Source organism: Manis javanica, chromosome 8, assembly GCF_040802235.1.
Source record: "Manis javanica isolate MJ-LG chromosome 8, MJ_LKY, whole genome shotgun sequence".
NCBI lineage: Eukaryota > Metazoa > Chordata > Mammalia > Pholidota > Manidae > Manis > Manis javanica.
The window spans coordinates 119,165,281-119,187,024 of record NC_133163.1 but is presented as its reverse complement, the minus strand read 5'-3'; the positions used below and the strand labels follow the sequence as shown (position 1 = coordinate 119,187,024).

Here is a 21,744-nt window from a genome sequence, read left to right as displayed (position 1 = left end):
CAATGCTCCAGCTTTTTCACACAGGGACCACTGTGGAAGGCTGAGAGCATGTAGATTGTGAAGCAAGAATCCTAGAGAGGTGGAATGTGGGGAAAAGTTGAAGTTTCTGTGGCCAGGATCCTCATATGAACCTAAACTACTTGACGGTGTAACTGGCCTGCTGCTAGGCTCCTGCTTCCACACCCATAGGCAATAAGCTATTATTGACTGCTATATAAAGAGCTCAGCCCAGCGCTCTGGGCGGAGGCAGAGCTGGAGGAGGACTACAGACGTGCAGCCTGTTGGGTGCAGACGCGATTCTAGTTCTCGACCTGTCTCTGAGAGAACAAGCCAGGTAACAAACCCTTTTACCCCAAGAACGTTCCACTGTCATTTCTCAGTCTCACTGAAACCATATGAATTTGCCCGGGGTTGAAACCCATTGGCAAGACAAATACCAACAAGCTTCTTAATGGAGTTAGACAAGTTGATACTAAAGGTAGCATCTCAAATTGCTGGGGCAAAAATGGGCTTTCTAATAAATGGCACAGCTGAGTTGACATTTGAAAAAAAATAAATTACCTCCAATCTTCACACTAGGCACATTAATAACCTCCAGGTGGATCACAGTTCAATTTAAAATTAAAACCGTACTAGAATAAAACGTGTGAATTCCTCTCTAGTACACATGCAGCTGCAAATCTGTGCAAAAAGGAACAATGAGAAGGATAAACCAGAAACTTATGAGACTGGTTTTGTACAGGGCTGGGTGAAAACAGAATGGAAAGGGATGGGGCTGGAAGGAACAGGAAGGTGACAGATCTCTGAGTGATTCCTTTCATATAGTTCTGATAGTACAGCTATTATTACACAGACTGAAAAACAAACATAGCAAATTATAGCAAGGCTGAGGGGAAAGAACAACAAAAAATGGAATACAAACAGAAACAAACCTTGCTGTTCAAACGAATAACATAATGATGCTAAAAAAAAGAGTGGAGGAGAACTAACCAAGCAACTTTTGAACATAGTTCTTTGATTATATACCTTTAGGCTAAAGACACAACACAGTATAAATGAGTATTAAACTCTGCTTTGTAGTTTTCCTCCTCCTACAGAAGCATGGGTTCGCAATTCTGAAGCTACTTTCTGTATATTCAAGGATTGAGAAAATAAATAAATATAAATAATGGAAGTCAATGTCTTAGAAAGTAATTATAAATATGGAAAGGGGTGATGGTGGATGGCCAAAATAGGCCTTGTGCTACTGGATTGTAATTGGAAGTCTCATGTCTGAATACATGAAGGTGTCAGTATGAAGACACAATTTATAATACACACAGAAGATAAATAAAGATGTATAACACACACGCACACACAATTTCCTAACATTATCCATTGAGAAGGCCTAGAAACAAATATTCCAGTAACCATGAGCAAACCTAGCACTCAAATCTTGCTTTCTAAATACCATTTTCATCTAAAAGGAATCAAAACTGGCTGATCCACAGCCAGGACTGCAATATATGAACCTAGAAGATTTTGTTGTGCCAGAAAGTACAGAAGTGCCCAAGCAATGATGAGAACATATCAAAAGACTGTTAAGAGCCAGCTTGACAAGTCTGGGAAAATTTGAGCATCAAAATAAATAATAACAGTAAAGGATTATAACCTTCTCTTTCCCTATATATAGAAATTTTGTGGAAATTAGTTACTAGGAGTTACAATTCCTGATGGGCTAAAAGTATGACCCCCTCTGGTAAGTGCAAATGCATTTTAACAATTAGTTCACAGCTTGAAAGGCATGCCTCTAAAGATTAAAGCCTTAGTGATAGAATGAGGGACAGTGAGGAGGCATAGAGCTGACCAAGAACGCAAGACAGGGAAGTCACACTGCAGCACAGGGATGTGTGTGTTTGACCGTAACATGCCAGTACATATTTGAGAAATCTGACCCTGAGAGGGAATGGAAGAACCACGCTGTGGAAGAAGCGAAATTCCCTCATATGTAGGTCAAGCAGCCAGATGGCATGAGGTGAGGGAGATTGGGAGTAGAATGAATGCAAACACACACGCACACATTCGTACACAGGAAATGGGACAAAATGACCCAAAGTGAAGGGCTGGTGAACAGCTAGCCCGAACATTAATGTGAGCAAAGTGTGAAAGAAGAAATAAATTTATTGGATATCTATTACCTCTCTGCTCAGCTTCCCTTCCCCTAGCAGCAGAACACTTCTCTCCTGTAGTAAACCCGACCCACAAACGGATCCCACCCGCATTGTCCTAGGGGATGGGGAACACACATGCCCCAGGCTTGAGCTTTCGGTGAGCCCTACGTGCCCCTGGCCAGAGTGAGGAGGCCCGTCTGGGCACTTGACCTACATAAGCGCAGTCAGGATCCGCTGCAGCAGTGCCGCCCAGACTGTGATGTACATTTGAACTGCCTGGGATCTTTTAAAAATGGCCATTTGGATCCAGTGGGTCCAGGTTAAGGCTTGAGAAGCCACTTATTTATCTTCTGTCATTTATCTGGTGTTTTACATACAGAGAAGCATAACCAGTGTTCTTAAATGAACAACTGGGAAATTTTTTTAAATTCTTAGATGAAAGAGAATGGAGAAGCTATTTTAATGAAATGGTAAAGAAGGAAAAGGATCAGTTTTTAGCTACCATCCTCCGGATATCCCTAAAATAATCCTAAATCCTGAACCCCATGCAGCTATGAAAAACTGATATCGCTCTCATAATCCCTCAAATTAGGTCATTTTGGAAAATTATAAGCCAATACCCCTGAAATGAAAAAAAGTAAGTCCCAAAGACAAGATCAAAGGAACTAGTAGAACATATTATTACTCTTGTTTACAGATTTACTCAGTACAAGAGATACCTAAACTAAAAACTATGGTCTCTAACGTCTGGTCTACACCTGACATTGTCAATTTCTTCTTAAGTCATAAGAACGAAGTTTTATCAAACAACAAATCCCAAAGACTAGGCTACAGGTTTGAACTACCCTTTAAGGTATCTTCGAGTACATAATTCTCTGTGAAATCTTTTTAGTGCTCAGAGCAAACAAGTCAAACTGATTCCTTCTCCTTAAGGCAAGAGTCCAGAAGCATCTTGCTTATTTATAGAGAATTCCAACTCCCAACTTCCTTAAGTGGATGTAAGCAAGATTTTTTAAAGGGGAAAATGCCTTCCTCTTTTAACCAAAGTCCAGTGACTTCTAAGATCGGGCAATAATTTTCCTTCCCTACCAAGTTACTTTCAGCCCTTCACAAAAGTTATTTAATAATAAAAACTAAGATAGCAACTAATTCAAGCCTTCTAACAACTCATTCACACATGCAATTCCTAAAAGATACCTCTCCAAAGGAGAAGTGTTTACATAATAATGCTGGGCTCTCTTACTTTTACTTCAAGCCACCGGCCTCTGCGATGGGAATGCTGTTTTCAGCTCCACATCTCTGAGAGAAGTAATACTGTTATCCAGTCCCTCTACCAGTGAGAGTCAAAAATCCAATTCAGGAGAGATGTGTTAGGAAGCCTGAATGTAGGTATATATATATATATATATATATATAAACCACATTCTGCTATTTTGTGTTCCATTTGTCTGATTCCTGTATTTTTCAACCGATTCAAAACTTAGAGCAGAAGAGAAAGGGTATGATTATCAATTTAAACATTAAAAGTTAGCAGCTTCTATAGAAATATACAATCCTTATTAATTTATTCCTAAATATTTTAACACAGCTTTTAGAATATATGTATTTTTCCATCACAAATAGAAAAGAATATTTTTCTCTTGAAAATGACATGATCCTATAATCTCAGACATGGACTCAAAAGTGATTATTTGTAGACATATTTATTGTGTGCGCACATGCAAAAGTGTCCCCATAACTTACGGTGTGTTCCCTTTTCACTCTGACCCATGACAAATAGCTGTGCTCAATGACAGCTTTCACCAGCCAGAATTCTTCAACAAATACTAGAATATGCTAAATCATAGTTTTTGAAGCCTTTTCTATAGGGAGATAAAGTAATAAAGACAGAGCATGGAGTTTTCTAGACAAATACCATGATACTAGAGTGGAATTTACAGAATCTAAAGAATATATTTTTAGCCTATTTCTAAACTGTTCACTTTAAATATCAGGAAGGCTTTTTACAAGAATTGTACATCTACCAATTCAGGATTAGATTAAATTATTGGTTCTTAAATACATATATACAGTATTGTTGATTTAAAGAGAATTCATTTCCCTTAAGTAACCAGACAGATAGATGACAAGGATGATATATACCAAAATAATGCGAAAATTTAGTAGAAAGAACTTGTGATTCTGATGATGAAAATATCAGACTCGCTCTCTCAATGCAAACAACTATGAAACTGGACAAAATATATGAAGCAAGCATTAAACAACAGATAAAGCGGGCCATGATCCTTGGAGAAAAGAAATACATGAAAGCCACATTTATCTTGGTTTTCTGCCTGGAGGCACTTCCAACATCAGAGCACAGGGAAGTGGAGTCAAAATGAGAAGAGAAGTCTCACTCAGTAGATGAAACAGAGGTCAAGTTTGGATCTGCTGAGGCTGCTAGAATTTAGGGGTAGGGGTAGTGGAGAAGAGGGAGCTATGCAAAGGAGAAACTCTAAAAATCTGCATGGGGTCTTTTAAGTATTTGTCTGAATATTAGGATGTACCAATATAGGGTAAGACTCTAGGAAGCCTAGCAAAATGTAACTATTGAGAGGCTGTGCGGTGAAAAGAGTAGGGGGACAGCAGGCTATACAGAGCTGTTGGACATTGAAACTCCAACCAGACAGGGTGAAGAGACCTCACTGAACACTCAGATTATATAGTTGAGGCTCCAGAAAAGCTATGCTTTATATGTAGGGCTACTCAATGTCAGGAAACAATGTGAAGATGCTCATGTATCTGTATGTTCAAGGCTTTCTGAGCAACAAAAATTGGCACTTTTGTTAAAGGGTGATTGTATACATAAAGACCTCTGGAATGATATAGAAATTTATATCCCAGAGCTATATGTTTACATTTCAAAGGGTGATAAAACCTGTACCCATTTGCTTACATTCTGAAGGGTAATTGACCAAGGAGACTTCCCTTTCTCAAGAATTGTACATCTTTTTTACAAGAATTGTACATCTACCAGTTTTCTCTTTCTCTCTCTCAAGAAGAGGAGATGCAGCAGAGTATACAAGCTGTGAGACTAATAATTTTGGGTTCCTCTCATGTGCTAGAATAACCTCCTACCCTATACATGGAGGTGACAGCTGCCCTCAACACATAATCCCATGGGGGAAAATGGAGCATGGAACACCAATGCAAGATATTCTGCAGGTAAATAATCAGTCTGCCTTTGACTTGACTCAGAAATCTTGTTTACTGTCAGGAAAAATAAATATACATATAAAAACATATTACTCTAGTTGTCAAATAAGCATTACTCTTTCCCCTTAAGAAGCCTAAAATAAGTCTCAACAGGATCAGCTTGATTCTCCAGTAGGTTACCTTACCAAACAAAACTGAACAATCTTTAAATTAAGACAACAAAACCTAGATTCTCAACAACATAATATCCACAATGTCCAGAATGAAATAAAAAATTTCCAGACATGTGAGGAAGCAGGAAAATGTAAAAGAGAAATATCAAAGAGAAAAAAAAAGTCACTAGAAATAGTCCCAGAGATGATACAGATGTTGGAATTAGTAAAGAAGGACCTTAAAACAGTTCCTACATATATATGTATGAAAATCACTGAGATAACTTTGCTCTCAGAGGGCTATTTTATCTTTGCATCAGATAACTTTAAAACTACTGAACGCAAACTCTCAGTTCTCCTCCAGTAAGAAATTCTGAATCTACTCAAATGTTCAGAAAGTATGCCACCAAAATTTTAATTGAAGAGAGCTTATGGGCAGGAGATCTTGGGACAGGTGTTACTAATACTCCAACTCTACCATAAAATAATCTTAATGTGGCTTCCGTTACTTCCTTTTTAGCAGGGAGGTGGGGGGGGGGGGGACAGCCATGATAAAATGGCTGCAAACAGAATCCTCATAAGATACCGAATAGGGTTGTTAATAATTATCTATGAATACTGAAAAACATCAACTTTAAGCTTTGGCTTTATTTATTCATTAATGAAAACAATTAAGAATTTCATGCTTACTATGTGTGAAATGTGACAGATACTAAAATAAGTTAAACATGGCCTCACTGGACATATATAAAAACAAATATTATAGTACTGAGAGCTACTTAGTGCACAGATAGTAGAAAAAGTAATTATCCATGTTTGGGGTTTGGATTGAATCAAAAAGAGTGAACAAAAGTTTCTTTAGTAGATCAAGCTTGAAACTTCTGCAGGTAGAAGTACACATTTGGGATTTGGGCATGATTAATTTTGAGCTTGCTTTTCTCCTGAAATCACCTAATCAATTTGTTCAGTCATTTCATTATCTGTTCATTTACCTTTGTTTTAAATATTTGATGTTCACTGTATAGGGGACTTTTATGGTTTACTTCAAACACCTTCTGGAAGTATTTTCTGAAATATAATTATAAGGAATAACACTAGAAGTACTTATATACCTTAAGTTTATTTTTAAGTGTACTTTGGATTTAATCTACTTATACTGTAGGTTTATTTTTGAATATACTTTGGATTCCCTTGCATTTATAGAACAAAACCAAAAAGAAATCATAAAATTCATATTGTTCTCAATTTATCATACGTTTTCAATTCTGAATCTAGAAACAACTACTAACAGAATATTTAATCATGAGCAATTTTAAGACTTAAAATTCTTCTTGGTAATATGCAACTAATTTCCTGCAACTTCTAGAACCTTTAGAACATTAGAAAACCCAAAAGGGCCTTCAGTGAACCAATTTTTTTAAAAATATTAATTCACTTCCATGAATAGCTATCAGCCTCTCAACTATGTATGTGCGAACCCAAACTGAGACTAGGTGTGCAAACAGTCTGTTCCCAAGACCTTAGTTTAATTTTCGTTCAAGAATCCCTCCTTTTAGAAAAACTCACACATCTATATACACGAATAAATCACCTTTATACTAATGAAAGTGAAAGTTTATGATTATAATAAGAGTATCTGGAAAACTTTCTGTGAAGTTCTTTCATAACGACAGCATTTGTACGTACTGTTGTACCTATAGAATTGATGCTTTAAATAACTGTAGATGCTGATAGAAATAAAGAGGATAGTAAAATAAGGCATGTAATAGTAATAAAAAGTAATTGTTATCCAACAGATATTTTTCTGCCTTTCTCGCCTACAAAGTTAATGCGAAAGGAATAAAACAAATGTGATAGAGGGTCCCCAGCTTCCCTACTACCTTGTACCTTTGTCGCCTGTTCTTTCTTTTTTTACTATCTACCACCTCTGCCCTGTGAATTCTGACTCTTCAATAAATCACAAAGCTTGCAGATACAGTCCTCAGAAAATACGGTTCTGATACTCACTGAGTTCTCAAGCAAGAGGCAGGAAAAAAGGAACAATTCCCGGACACCGGTGGTGGTTAAAGTCAGAAACTGCTGCCTGTGGTAGAACTGCAAAGCTGTGCGGTAAGATCACACCCCTGACCTTCCAGTATCCTGCAACAGCTCCGACCTTGCCGCAGCTGGGGAGGTCACCGGGTTTTCAGGCACTCCCCCTGACAATGCATCTGAATGAAGCCTTTTACTTCAATTCGTGTCACTTAAATCATTTTCTCTCAGCCTTAAATTCTGTATGCGACTTAGCAAATTAGATGATGTAAAGAACTTATATTTTGTTCACTTCAGAATAGCTTAAAGCAAAAGAGCTAGCTAGCTTAAAGCAAAAAACTTATAAAATTTATAACTATACAAAATACTATAAAGATGTATGAGGCCTATAAAAGTAGTTTCTAATCCTCTCTTATCTAAAGAATATAAATAGGATAATCTTAGAATTTCAAAGCTCTACTGTGAGTAACAGTAATATTAGTTCCTTCAAATCAGAAGAAAATCTCCAATGTGTTCGATACCGCCACTTGACATTAAATGTTTGTCTGAAGGTGAATACAAGTCAGCCATAGGTCTCTAAGAGGAGTTAAAAAGATAAATGGGTACAATACTATCACAGTGTTAATATTCCATCTATAATAGTAATCTGTCTAGCATGAGATCAGTAGTTAAAACTAACAAAAAAAGTCATTGACTATACCACAAAAATTAGAATACTCAGAGAAAATTAACAACTAAACTGTAATCCTTAGTTTAGTGTAGAAAAAATTTTAAAGCCTTTATATTAGAATTCAAAGTATGAAAAACAGCAGTCATCTAACAAACTGAATGTCCTAGAAATAATGAAGAAAATAAAGTCAGTCTATTTTAAATGTTTTTATATTTTAGAGTATTTTGGAATAATTTCCACTTTTTATCTCTAAATGGAAAAGCCACCTGTAATATTGAAATAAGGTGTTCAATGGAAAATTGCATAAAAATTATTTTAGTGGAAGTTCTCCGTTTTAAATAAAATAAATTTAGATCCAATAATTATGTCAACACTTAGAAAGATAAAACAAGTTTTTCTTACTTCAAAGTCTATTTTTCTGAAATGGGAGAACAACTCTGTTATTAGTTGTAAACATATCTTTTCACCTATCTTTTTCTTGAAGAATTCAAAAGCTGCAGCTAGGCTTGACTGTCAGACACTAAGGGACTACGCCTACTCTGAGGATTTTACAAAGGAGTAAAACAGCAGTAGATGAAAAAAAGTTCCTGTTTTTACTTTTTTTTTCTTTGTAGGTTCTCTTTAGATGATACCCACCATGGTTAGAAAAATGCAATTAAATGTTTGTCTGAAGGTGAATTACAAGTCAGCCATTAGGTCTCTAAGAGCAGTTATAAAGCTAAATAGGTACAATAATAAAATTTCCTCTGTAAGTATATGGTCATTTCTTAAATTTAAAGCTTTCTTAGTATGTGGCAAGAAAAGATCTGTCAATAGATGATTTCCTTTGTTTTATTCAGTTACTAAGATTTGTATACTGTTAGTATCTGTTAACTTGAGCCACAAAGGAAAAAAAGTGAAGGCATTCTAACAGCTTGCTGGATACTATTAACTAAGGAAACTAATTTCCTTCAAGTCAAAATGACATAAGCAACAGCTCCAATCTTGGAAAGTACAAGAGTAAAGCCCTATATCTCAACAATATGAATACTTTGTAACAACTGGGTTCATAACAAATATCAACATATTCTGAAGGTCAGCTAAATAATTTCCTCCTTAAACTATCAATTAGTACTCAAGGAGAACACTGCAGGGCAGTCAGTTTCTCTGACTTTCCTGAATAGAAATAGATTCTTTACTGAATATATAATTCACACAGTGTGACTTACCAAGCTGAAATTTGGCTTGAGAAAAATGCAAAGAGAATGACTTCCTGAAAAAGATAAAATTATGAACCATTTTAATAAAGTTTTAAAAGTAGCCTGAGGATAATCTTGCCCTGGAGGATGATGATAAAGGAAAACCCACTTCCCAAAGCTTGGTATCTGGTGACTTTCAGTCATACTATAATTATCGAAAGAGGTTATTTTATTAGAGAAGTTGAAACAGCATTCCTTCTTCAAAAAAGAAAATGGAGACGTAGTTTAAAAGTTTTAAAGACATCATAAAGAGAAAGCAGAGTCCAAACAGCATTCTCTGATTAAAAGAGGGAAGGGGGTACAAAAGGTTCGCCCTGGGCAGGGAGGAGTACTTTATCCCTGACATTGTTTGGAATTTCCAGGGCATGGTTATAATAAAAAGAAAAATTATTTTTAGTCAGTTTTATTATTGTTTTTAGATGCCTTACAGATACTGCAACTTCTTGCCTATCAAGACCACAACCCCACCCTTGGTATGCCAGGGTCTCACAGGAAGTTTACTTTCTATAGATTTTTCTCTATTTCTGAAATTCTGGGCAAGATCCTTACTGACAAATCAATAGGCTGACCTGGGAGGCAGAAACAACTGCCAAGAGAACTTTAATAAGCCTTTAAACTTCACATGTCCAGACACTAAACACACTCACATGACTTAGTGATGGCAGGAAAGAGAAGCCACCAAATCAAGTTCTTAACCACATACAAAAATATTTCTATTTGAGCGATTAAGTTCTTCCTGAAACATTTTTTTGATACAATAGTAATATTTTTACTGAAGGCATATACATGATAGATGCTGGGAAGACTGTAGGGGGTAAAGTAGATATATCCCTCTGCTTTGTCAAGTTTCTAGTCTAGTGAAGAGAAAAATTTAAAATGAAAGTATGATAAATAAATTATGAACACTGCAGTAACAGTGGAAATATAGGAAGCTCTTGTGAAAGCATATAGCAAGACCCCATAGTATTTTTCAAACTTTTTCTACCCAATTCATACTGAGAAATATATTTACATTTTAGCCCAGTTCCCACATGTCTATAATAAAATAACACACACACACACACACAAATGCATGCATGGACACACCTATATATAATTAAAACTGGAGAATTTTCATGAAACAATATGTGTCCTTAAAAATGTGACAAATTCTCATATCTTTTATTCCATTTTTATTTTCCCAGTCTTAACCACTAGGTTGATTTTAAGATTGCTTTATGGGTTTTGACCAAAGTCTGAAAAACACAGGCCAGTTGTATTTTAAGTCAGTTGTATCACTTGCTAAGGATACAAATTCCTGAGCCCCATCTAAAATTACTGAATTAGAATCCATGGAAGATGGGTCCCATAACACTGCATTTTAGCAGTCTCCCCTGATGATTATTAGGCATATTAAAGTTTGAGAACCTTTGGTATCACTTAATCTGAAATCAAAAGGATAATCAGTAGTTATTCACAGAGATTGAGGGTAGAAAAATGTTGCTGCCAGAAACCACAGGAGGCACAGACACTGAACGGGCAGGGGGAGCATGATGTGCTTAAGGACTCTCGGTGGCACAGGAGCCTAGTACATCACGGGCAGGCAGGGGGCGTGACCACACAGGCAGCGCTCAACCTGCAAGCACCCTCTTCTGTCTAATCTGTTCCAAACTGCCTCAAGAATACCAGATGAGTGTTCAGCCTTGAAAAGCAAGGAAATATGGACACATGCTGTTCAACATGGATGAACTTTGAGGACATTACGCCAAGTGAAATGAACCAGTCACAAAAAGACAAACATGATTCCAATATGAGGCACCTAGAATGGTCAAATTCATAAGAGACAGAACATAGAATGGTGGTTGCTACGGCCTGGGGGAGAGAGAGGAAGGGACAGTTGTTTAATTGGTAGAGATTCAAGGCAAAAAGAGTTCTGAAGATTGGCTGCACAACAGCGTCAATGCATGAAACAGGACTGTGCTGTATGCTTAAAAATGGTTGAGATGGTATATTTATATGTATTTTACCACAGTTTTTTTAAAAAGAATACATGAGACCAAGAGTCCTGAATTGATATCTGACCTTGACTTGTGTTTGGTCCCTTTCCCGTCAGTTCTCAAAGCAATAGCAACTATTCCTTTTTAAACAATCAGGGCACTAGAGTGACAAGCCCTTCTTCCTTTGTTGTAAGAAGAAAAACTTGTAAAAACTTTCTACATTGGAGAAGAGAAGAAGAGAGAGACTGGGAAGGACAACTTAACCTTGTAATAAAGAGCAGAACTCAGTTCTGGCTACTGATCATGAACTACATTCCAAGGGCAGCAAATATTTATCCTTGACAAATATTTTTGTTTGAAAAGCTGAAGGGAAATTTTGTATAAAACAGTTAACAAATATTCTCATTTTGGGGTGCCATGGCTCAGTTGCTCCCCAATCTAGCACTGAGTTAAATAAGAGAATCCTCTGAGGACCTTTCAAAAATATGGATCCCTGGCCCCACTCCAAATCTACTGGAGAGATCATCCAGCAGTGAACCAGTAACTATGTATGTTTAAAGTTTTCAAAGATAATTTTTATATGTAGAATATTTGGGGAAATCACACAAAGGAGGGACAGTTATGAGAATGGCTGCCAGAGCACGTGCTCTTACCTCTCCCCATTCTCTCAAAATACCTTTGCAATGACTGAACATGAAAGTATAAAATATCCATAGCTGTACTAGAAATCTAGGAAGAGTTCCATTAGCAAACCAGAACACTAAAGAATTTCTGGAAGATATAAAGCAGATGGGGTCAGTAAATCCCAAAGTTGCAAAAGAGGCCGAAGTGAACAGGATCGTTACATTGTAAGCAAGCACTGCCGACAAAAAAGACTTCAGAAGAGTCCCTGGATCAGAGGCAGAAAGTGTTGGCAGCAGGTGTGGGTCGGTTGTCCAGTAATTACTGAAGGGTTTGCTAACAATGTTCAGCCTCTCTTACAGCAATTCTAGAATTGCCCCTAGGTTGAAAATATGAGAGAAGAAGGGCAGCGCTCTGAGTAAATTCTGGTGGCCAAGATGAGAAAGGAGCTTCAGTTCCCAGAAGGCAAGTTTCTTGGGAACACACCAAAGCAAGTCCAAGTCAGTAGATACCTCCCTAGCCTACACCCTCTGCAGAGACTCTCTCCTCCTCATTTGCCTTCACAGCGATTTTTAAAATTTAAGTTGAGGAGACAAATCCGTCTAGATTCTCATTTATAAATATGAATTGTCATCCAAAAGTCACAGAAATGAAGAAACAAAGAAAGAGTATTTATGTTTGTTTACAGAACAAACACAGGTATTAATTCTGAGGGAAAAAAGTAAATTCTAGAAATTAAAGACAACTTCATCTCATTCATTAAATATGAATAACCCATTAGACAAAAACAATCAGATTACTTGGAAATTTAAATCAACCAAACAGTACCTCAGAAGAAGAGGTGTATAAATGGATTGAGGGTAGGTCTAAAAAAAATAATTTGACATAACTGATCCCCTTGATTAACTACAGAATACTTCTTTCAGGACAATTATCATAAAAAGTACTTTGGCAGGCTGGAGGAGGGCCCAGGGTGTATTGGGAGTGGGAGAGCGGAAGGGCAAGGATCTCACTGAGGGTGCCCTGAGCCCTCTGAATCAACTTTGCCAGGTTGTGCCCTGCCTGGAATGTCCAAGAACCCTTCACTTTATAAGGCCTGCTCTTCACTTAGAGCCCCGCCCAGGCACCACCTCCCTTTAGGAAGGCCGATTTCACTTCCCCAGGCTTACCTACAGTTTCTAACATCCCCGTATTAATGCAACTCAGTTTAACTAATTATACTATAATTGCCTTTTTGTTCTCTATTGTCCTTATGCTCTGAGGGGTATTTTAACTAGAAGCACTGATTCTATTCAGATACACAGACATGGATATATGTAATTTGTTCTTTAAACATACCTTGCATGTTTGCTGATGGAACTAAATGCACTGCTCTAGTATCTGCAGGAAAACACAAAAAGGGTCTGTCCTCACATCATTAAATACGGGTACCTATTCATCCTGTGTTGGAGTTCTCTGAATTCAAGAGGATGCCACCACATTTTGGAACTTTCTGAATTTCCACCATGTACCCACTACCTTATGCAAATGGACCCCTAAGAATCCAACAACTTGGTCAAAACCTAGGAAGCCCTACTACATAACAGCCATTTTTATCTCCCAGAATAGATATGCAGTTGGATATTTTCACTTGCTGAATACTGAGAATTTTCCATAGGGAATTGCAAAAGGTAGTGATTTTTAGCTTTCTAGTGTGTTTCACTTCTTCTTGACCTCTGTTGCCCCTGGGCTACTGAACTGTAAAACTAGGCAATGCTATATGCCAGGACTGTGGCAGGGGACTCAGGTCCTAGAAAGATACTATAGTTATCACTACGTTTGAGGTTATCAGATCATTTGATGGCCCAGCTATCTGAGATATTTGTGCCTTGAGTAAAGTTCACAGAAATGTTTTCAAGGTTTCTACTCTCTGGTTTTTTTCCCCCATAGACCCACCCATTATATTCCCTGTACCACCTCCTGTACCACATGCATCAATAGGAATAGAAGCACTACAAGATGATAAAGGGCTACAGAGAAAGCAATCAGTAAGAAAATGAAAACCCTGAAATTGTTGACTCACTTCTATCTCAATTTCTTGAGGAATTATGTTTTCTTAAAGAAAGTTATAAATAGTCATCCCATTAATCTCATCTTTACTTTGCTGGATGGGAGAAACTCTTTTTTTCCAGGTTGGAAAGAAAATTCCCTAAGTACTAGCAATTAAAACCAACTCCCTACAGAGTCAGGAATTCAGAAGTTCAGTTATCCAGGGGTCCTAGGAACATCATACCCACTATATACCCAAATTTATATCTCTCTTTAAATTATTCACCATAAACCAGACAAGAAGCAAAAGTGATGAGTTCTATCATAGGTCGGAGAAATCTAAGAGTTTTCAGCACCTTAAACAGTTGATATTGTGAGACATAAGAAACAATGTACTGTTCTATTGCCATTGAAAATAAATATTACCTCCCCAAGAAGCTAAAAAAGCACCTGGAACAGCAGTCAACATAAACTGAAAAGAATATGAAAAATCTTTGGGAGAACTTTAATGCTTTTTCCACAGAATAGAAGAAAGACAAAGACTAAGGGCATTTTCTTTGAAATAATACATACAAGCAAAGTTCACTAGTTGGATTTAATCTTTAACCTTTAGAGATATGGGGTTAACACTTAAATCTGAAGAAGGAGGAAAAAGATGCAAATAGAAAATACACAAAAACCAAACTGTTTTTTTAATAATCAGAAGCATAGAACTGGAGCTTAGGAAGAGATGGGCTCTAAACTCTTTTATACTTAACTTTTACCCTCTTAGAAAAGCAGAGAATAGCCTTGAAATGAAACTAAGGAACTGGGGATAAGAATATAATATAAATTAAATATAAAATTATAAAGCATAGTTCAAACTAAGTGGTAAGAGGAAGGAAAGAATTAGGGAAGGAGTAGGGGTCCTTTTCCTTTGAAAAGTCTGACTCTTTCAGCTCCCACTGTGAAAGCTTCCACAGTGACACTGACAGAGACACCATCACAATATATAGGAAAATAAGCTTCAAATCTTTAGAAAACAAAATTCATATATTTATATAGCCTGATATACAGTCTCATAGCAGCATTAGTTCTAAGTAGGGATACCAAGTAAGAAGTTATGGCCTAACTAGCAAGTGGCTCAGTGACAAATAGAGACTGCTACATAAAAATTGCTTAGTAGCTATACAGATTATAGATGGTAATTTATGAAAGAAATTCTAATCCATTGGCTAGTGCAGCGTCAAACAAAATATATGTTGTCAGGCAAACTATATGTCAAGCAAAATACATGTTGAAATTTCCACATACACATTTTACAAAAGAGCAACTCTAAAATATAGTAAAATAAGCACATGCTATACTAATTTCATCATTTTAGCATTAGAGGCACTAATACACACCAGAGATTTCTTTTTCCACAAAGAACATTGTCACTTTCCAATTTAAAATCTTATACATCAATAAAATTATACAAGATACTTACAACCTTGATTTAAGGCACTCAAATTCAATCAAGTTATTAATAAAAGACAAGTTGGGAGTTTCCACTTACGTAGATATATTGTTGAAGCTGAGAAACAGACGTTGGAGGCAGGGCAAATTATCCACATCTCTCTGGAAGGAAACAGAAAGCAAAAATTTATCAACTGAAAGAAAAAAAATATTGTAAATGTTTTCTTGCTCAGATGTTGAAACGTATAGTCATTTCTATTTCCTACAACCTTGCTAGACCACTGATTCCTACTGGACATAGAGCTCCATTCTTCTCGACTGCAGATCAAATGGGAGGGTTTCCCTACATCCGCAGAAGCTGCGCCACTCTCAGGGTAAAAAGCACTCACGAGATCAGGAGGAACGCTGCCGCTCGCCTCTGAGCGCGCTTCTGGGAAAGAAGCCAAAATGCTACCTCAGCGTTTCAACTGTAGCACAAATATAGTATGACAAACCTTTGTTAAAAATCACTTTGAAAAGGAAGCCATTCAAATGCTTTAAATTTTAAATTTCTGCAATTAGCTTTCTAGAGTCCCGAGAATTCCAAAGCTATTTACCTCACTATTATCAAACCCTTGGAAATCTACCCTCAGTTACAAGTAAACCAGTACACTGATAATTCCTCCATAAACCCAAAAGCAGACTTAGTGTCAAGCAACCAAACCACTGCTGTTTAAATGTTTTGGCTCAGTCACTTTTAAAATCACAAATAAATACAAAGCTACTTAATTTCATTAGGTGAAAATACATAAACCTTCTGGAAAGTAGGACATATATTGAAGTAACAGAATCTTAAGAGGAAGCTTAGTAATTATCTAGTCTACTACCTTATCGTTCACATGAGAAAAAGGGAACATTGTTTGCATGAGGTTGTAGCAGGAGCAGGGTGGGAGTGGGCTGGGAAGGTGACCCGGGATTACATAATGTCCTAGCCACTGAGACAGGATGACATTCCAGTTATTCTAACTTCCAGTGCGCTGCTCGTTAAAATTCTATACACTGACACTTCTCATATAAAATGTTTTTTATTTTTAAGGACAATATAATTTATAATACTTCCTAGTTATATAAGCTAATTAATGCTAATAAAAGCATACACATTTTACTAGTATTGTGACCAATATTTAAATGCAAATCAAAACTTGTTTTGCTGTTTTGTTAAGTCATCATCTTCCTCCCTCCCACGTTTTCTTCCTCCCCTTTAGAACTACCATTTCCAAGAACCCAGTAAGAATGCAGGCAAATGCACTACAATTACAAAAGAACACAGCTTTTCCAAAAATGACATATTTATTTGTTTGTTTGTTTGTTTTTGGTATGATTAATCTACAATAACATGAGGAACATTATCTTTACTACACTCCCCACATCACCAAGTCCCCCCCACAAAACCCCATTACACTCACTGTCCATCTGCATAGTAAGATGCTGTAGAGTCACTACTTACATTCTCTGTATTGCACAGCCCTCCCCGAGCCCCACCCACATTATACATGCTAATGGTAATGCCCCCTTTCCACTGAGCATAATACCCTCTAGCTCCATCCATGTTGTTGCAAATGGTAGGATTTGTTTTATTCTTATGGCTGAATAATATTCCATTGTGTATATGCACCACATCTTCTTTATCCATTCATCTACTGATGGACACTTAGGTTGCTTCCATTTCTTGGCTATTGTAGATAGTGCTGCGATAAACATAGGGGTGCATCTGTCTTTTTAAAACTGGACTGCTGCATCCTTAGAGTAAATTCCAAGAAGTGGAATTCCTGGGTCAAAGGGTATTTCTATTTTGAGCTTTTTGAGGAAACTCCATACTGCTTTCCACAATGGTTGAACTAATTTACATTCCCACCAGCAGTGGAGGAGGGTTCCCGTTTCTCCACAACCTCACCAACATTTGTTGTTGTTTGTCTTTTGGATGGTGGCGATCCTTACTGGTGTGAGGTGATACCTCATTGTGGTTTTACTTTGCATTTCTCTGATGACTAGCGACATGGAGAATCTTTTCATGTGTCTGTTGGCCATCTGAATTTCTTCTTTGGAGAACTGTCTGTTCAGGTCCTTTGCCCATTTTTTAATTAGATTTTTTGCTTTTTGTTTCTTGAGGTGTGTGAGCTGTTTATATATTTTGGATGTCAACCCTTTATAGTATCTGTCATTTATGAATATATTCTCCCATACTGTAGGATGCCTTTTTGTTCTATTGGTGGTGTCCTTTGCTGTAGAGACACTTTTCAGCTTGATGTAGTCCCACGTGTTCATTTTTGCTTTTGTTTTCTTGCCCGGGGAGATATGTTCATGAAGAAGTCACTCGTGTTTATATCCAAGAGATTTTTGCCTATATTTTTTTCGAAGAGTTTTATGGTTTCATGAATTACATTCAGGTCTTTGATCCATTTCAAATTTACTTTTGTGTATGGGGTTAGACAGTGATCCAGTTTCATTCTCTTATATGTAGCTGTCCAGTTTTGCCAACACCACCTGTTGAAGAGGCTGTCATTTCCCCATTGTATGTCCATGGCTCCTTTATCATACATTAATTGACCATATATGTTTGGGTTAATATCTGGACTCTCTATTCTGTTCCACTGGTCTATGGCTCTGTTCTTGTGCCAGTACCAAATTGTCTTGATTACTGTCACTTTGAAGTAGAGCTTGAAGTTGGGAAGCAAGATGCCCCCTGCTTTATTCTTCCTTCTCAGGATTGCTTTGGCTATTCGGGGTCTTTGGTGGTTCCATATGAATTTTAGAACTATTTGTTCCAATTCATTCAAGAATGTTGTTGGTATTTTCATAGGCTTTGCATTGAATCTGTAGATTGCTTTAGGCAGGATGGCCATTTTGACAATATTAATTCTTCCTGGCCAGGAATATGGGATGAGTTTCCATTTGTTAGTGACCTCTTTAATTTCTTGTAAGAGTGTCTTATAGTTTTCAGGGTATAGGTCTTTCACTTCCTTGGTAAGGTTTATTCCTAGGTAGTTTATTCTTTCTGATGCAATTGTGGATGGAATAGTTTTCCTGATTTCTCTTTCTGTTAATTCATCGTTAGTGTATAGGAAAGCCACAGATTTCTGTGTATTAATTTTGTATCCTGCAACTTTGCTGAATTCAGATATTACTTCTAGTAGTTTTGGAATGGAGTCTTTATGGTTTTTTATGTACAATATCATGTCATCTGCAAACACTGACAGTTTCACTTCCTCTTTACCAATCCGGATGATTTGTATTTCTTTATTTTGTCTGATTGTCGTGGCTAGGACCTCCAGTACCACGTTGAATAACAGTGGGGAGAGTGGGCATCCCTGTCTTGTTCCCAATCTTAAAGGAAAAGCTTTTAGCTTCTCGCTGTTAAGTATGATGTTGGCTGTGGGTTTGTCATATATGGCCTTTATTATATTCAGGTACTTGCCCTCTATACCCATTTTGTTGAGAGTTTATATCATGAATGGGTGTTGAATTTTGTTGAATGCTTTTTCAGCATCTATGGAAATGATCATGTGGTTTCTGTCCTTCTTTTTGTTGATGTGGTGGATGATGTTGATGGATTCTCGAATGTTGTACCATCCTTGCATCCCTGAGAGGAATCCCACTTGATCATGGTGTATGATCCTCTTGATGTATTTTTGATTTTGGTTTGCTAATATTTTGTTGAGTATTTTTGCATCTATGTTCATCAGGATATTGGTCTGTAATTTTCTTTTTTCATGGGGTCTTTGCCTGGTTTTGGTATTAGAGTGATGCTGGCTTCATAGAATGAGTTTGGAAGTGTTCCCTCCTGTTCTTTTTTTGGAAAACTTTAAGGAGAATAGGTGTTATGTCTTCTCTGTATGTCTGATAAAATTCTGTGGTGAATCCATCTGGCCCAGGGGTTTTGTTCCTGGGTAGTTTTTTGATTACCAATTCAATTTATTTGCTGGTAATTGGTCTGTTTTTCTGTTTGGTTTAGATTTTCTGTTTCTTCGTTGGTTAGTCTTGGAAGGTTGTATTTTTCTAGGAAGTTGTCCATTTCTTCTAGGTTTTCCAGCTTGTTAGTATATAGATTTTCATAGTATTCTCTAATAATTCCTTGTATTTCTGTGGGGTCTGTCATGACTTTTCCTTTCTTATTTCTCATTATGTTGATGTGTGTTGATTCTCTTTTTCTCTTAATAAGTCTGGCTAGGGGCTTATCTATTTTTTTTATTTTTTTGAAGAATTGGTTTCAGTGATTTTTTTATTATTTTATTGTTCTCAATTTTATTTATTTCTTCTCTGATCTTTATTATGTCCCTCCTTCTGCTGACTTTGGGCCTTATTTGTTCTTCTTTTTCCAGTTTCAATAATTGTGACTTTATAGAGTATTCATTTGGGAATGTTCTTCCTTCTTTAGATAGGCCTGGATTGCTATATACTTTCCTCTTAGAACTGCCTTCCCTGTGTCCCACAGAAATTGGGGCTTTATGCTGTTGGTGTCATTTGTCTCCATATATTGATTGATCTCTATTTTAATTTGGTTATTGATCCATTGATTATTTAGAAGCATGTTGTTAAGCCTCCATGTGTTTGTGAGCCTTTTTGTTTTGTACAATTTGTACAATTTATTTCTAGTTTTATGCCTTTGTGGTATGAGAAGTTGACTGGTAGAATTTCGATCTTTTTGAATTTACTGAGGCTCTTTTTGTGGCCTAGTATGTGGTCTATTCTGGAAAATGTTCCATGTGCACTTGAGAAGACTGTGTATCCTGCTGCTTTTGGGTGTAGTGTTCTGTAGATGTCTGTTAGGTCCATCTGTTCTAGTGTATTGTTCAGTGCCTCTATGTCCTTACTTATTTCCTGTCTGATGGATCTGTCCTTTGGAGTGAGTGGTGTGTTGAAGTCTCCTAAAATGAATGCATTGCATTCCATTTCCTCCGTTAATTCTGTTAGTATTTGTTTCACATATGATGGTGCTCCCATATTGGGTGCACAGATATTTATAATGGTTATACCCTCTTGTTGGACTGACGCCTTTATCATTATGTAATGTTCTTCTTTCTCTCTTGTTACTTTCTTTGTTTTGAAGTCTATTTTGTCTCATACCAGTACTGCAACACCTGCTCTTTTCTCCCTGTTGTTTGCATGAAATATCTTTTTCCATCCCTTGACTTTTAGTCTGTTTATGTCTTTGGGTTTGACTTTAGTGTCTTGTAAGCAGCATATAGATGGGTCTTGCTTTTTTATTCATTCTATTATTACTCTGTGTCTTTTGATTGGTGCATTCAGTCCATTTACATTTAGGGTGATTATTGAAAGATATGTACTTATTGCCAATGCAGGCTTTAGATTTGAGGTTACCAAAGGTTCAAGGTTAGCCTCTTTACTATCTAACTGTCTAACTTAACTCTCTTATTGAGCTACTATAAGCAAAATCTGATGATTCTTTATTTCTCTCCCTTCTTATTCCTCCTCCTCCATTCTTTATATGTTAGGTGTTTTATTCTGTACTCTTTTGTGTTTCTTTGACTGCTTTTGTGGGGAGTTGATTTTATTTTTTGCCTTTAGTTATTATTTGGTTGGTCTGCTTTCTTTGCTGTGATTTCATTTTCTCTGGTGACATCTATTTAGCCTTAGGAGTGCTTCCATCTAGAGCAGTCCCTCTAAGATACCCTGCAGAGGTGGTTTGTGGGAGGCAAATTCCCTCAACTTTTGCTTGTCTGGCATTGTTTAATCCCTCCTTCATATTTAAATGATAATCATGCTGGATACAGTATTCTTGGTTCAAGGCCCTTCTGTTTCATTGCATTAAATGTATCATGGCATTCTCTTCTGGCATGTAAGGTTTCTGCTGAGAAGTCTGATGATAGCCTGATGGGTTTTCCTTTGTAGGTGACCTTCTTTCTCTCTCTAGCTGCCTTTAGTACTCTGTCCTTGTCTTTGATCTTTCCCATTTTAATTACTATATGTCTTGGTGTTGTCCTCCTTAGGTCCCTTGTGTTGGGAGTTCTGTGGGCCTCCATGGTCTGAGAGACTATTTCTTCCCCCAGTTTGGGGAAGTTTTAAGCAATTATTTCTTGAAATACACTTTCTATCCCTTTTTCTCTGTGTTCTTCTTCTGGTACCCCTATAATGCAAATATTGTTATGTTTGGTTTGGTCACACAGTTCTCATAATATTCTTTCATTCCTGGAGATCCTTTTATCTCTCTGTGCCTCAGCCTCTCTGTATTCCTGTTCTCTGATTTCT

The 21,744-nt window shown here is 37.0% G+C and overlaps 1 protein-coding gene across 15 annotated transcripts in view; it reads right to left on the bottom strand.

Moving 5' to 3' along the window:
- The window catches only part of LRRC49 (leucine rich repeat containing 49), a 201,467-nt gene that overhangs the window by 108,086 nt on the left and 71,637 nt on the right, over positions 1-21,744 (bottom strand). For 12 of the 15 annotated variants that reach the window (XR_012120775.1, XM_073212103.1, XM_073212105.1 and 9 more), the window contains one exon: positions 15,599-15,660. Coding sequence is in view for 12 of the 15 variants with exons in the window: in XM_073212103.1 (XP_073068204.1) it covers positions 15,599-15,660 (62 nt within the window). In the remaining 3 variants the exon portion in view is untranslated. Of the gene's footprint in view, positions 1-7,504; positions 7,524-9,406; positions 9,451-15,598; positions 15,661-15,767; positions 15,954-21,744 lie in introns of those variants that run through there. The other 3 variants (XM_073212113.1, XM_073212109.1, XM_073212112.1) reach the window with 3 other exon arrangements.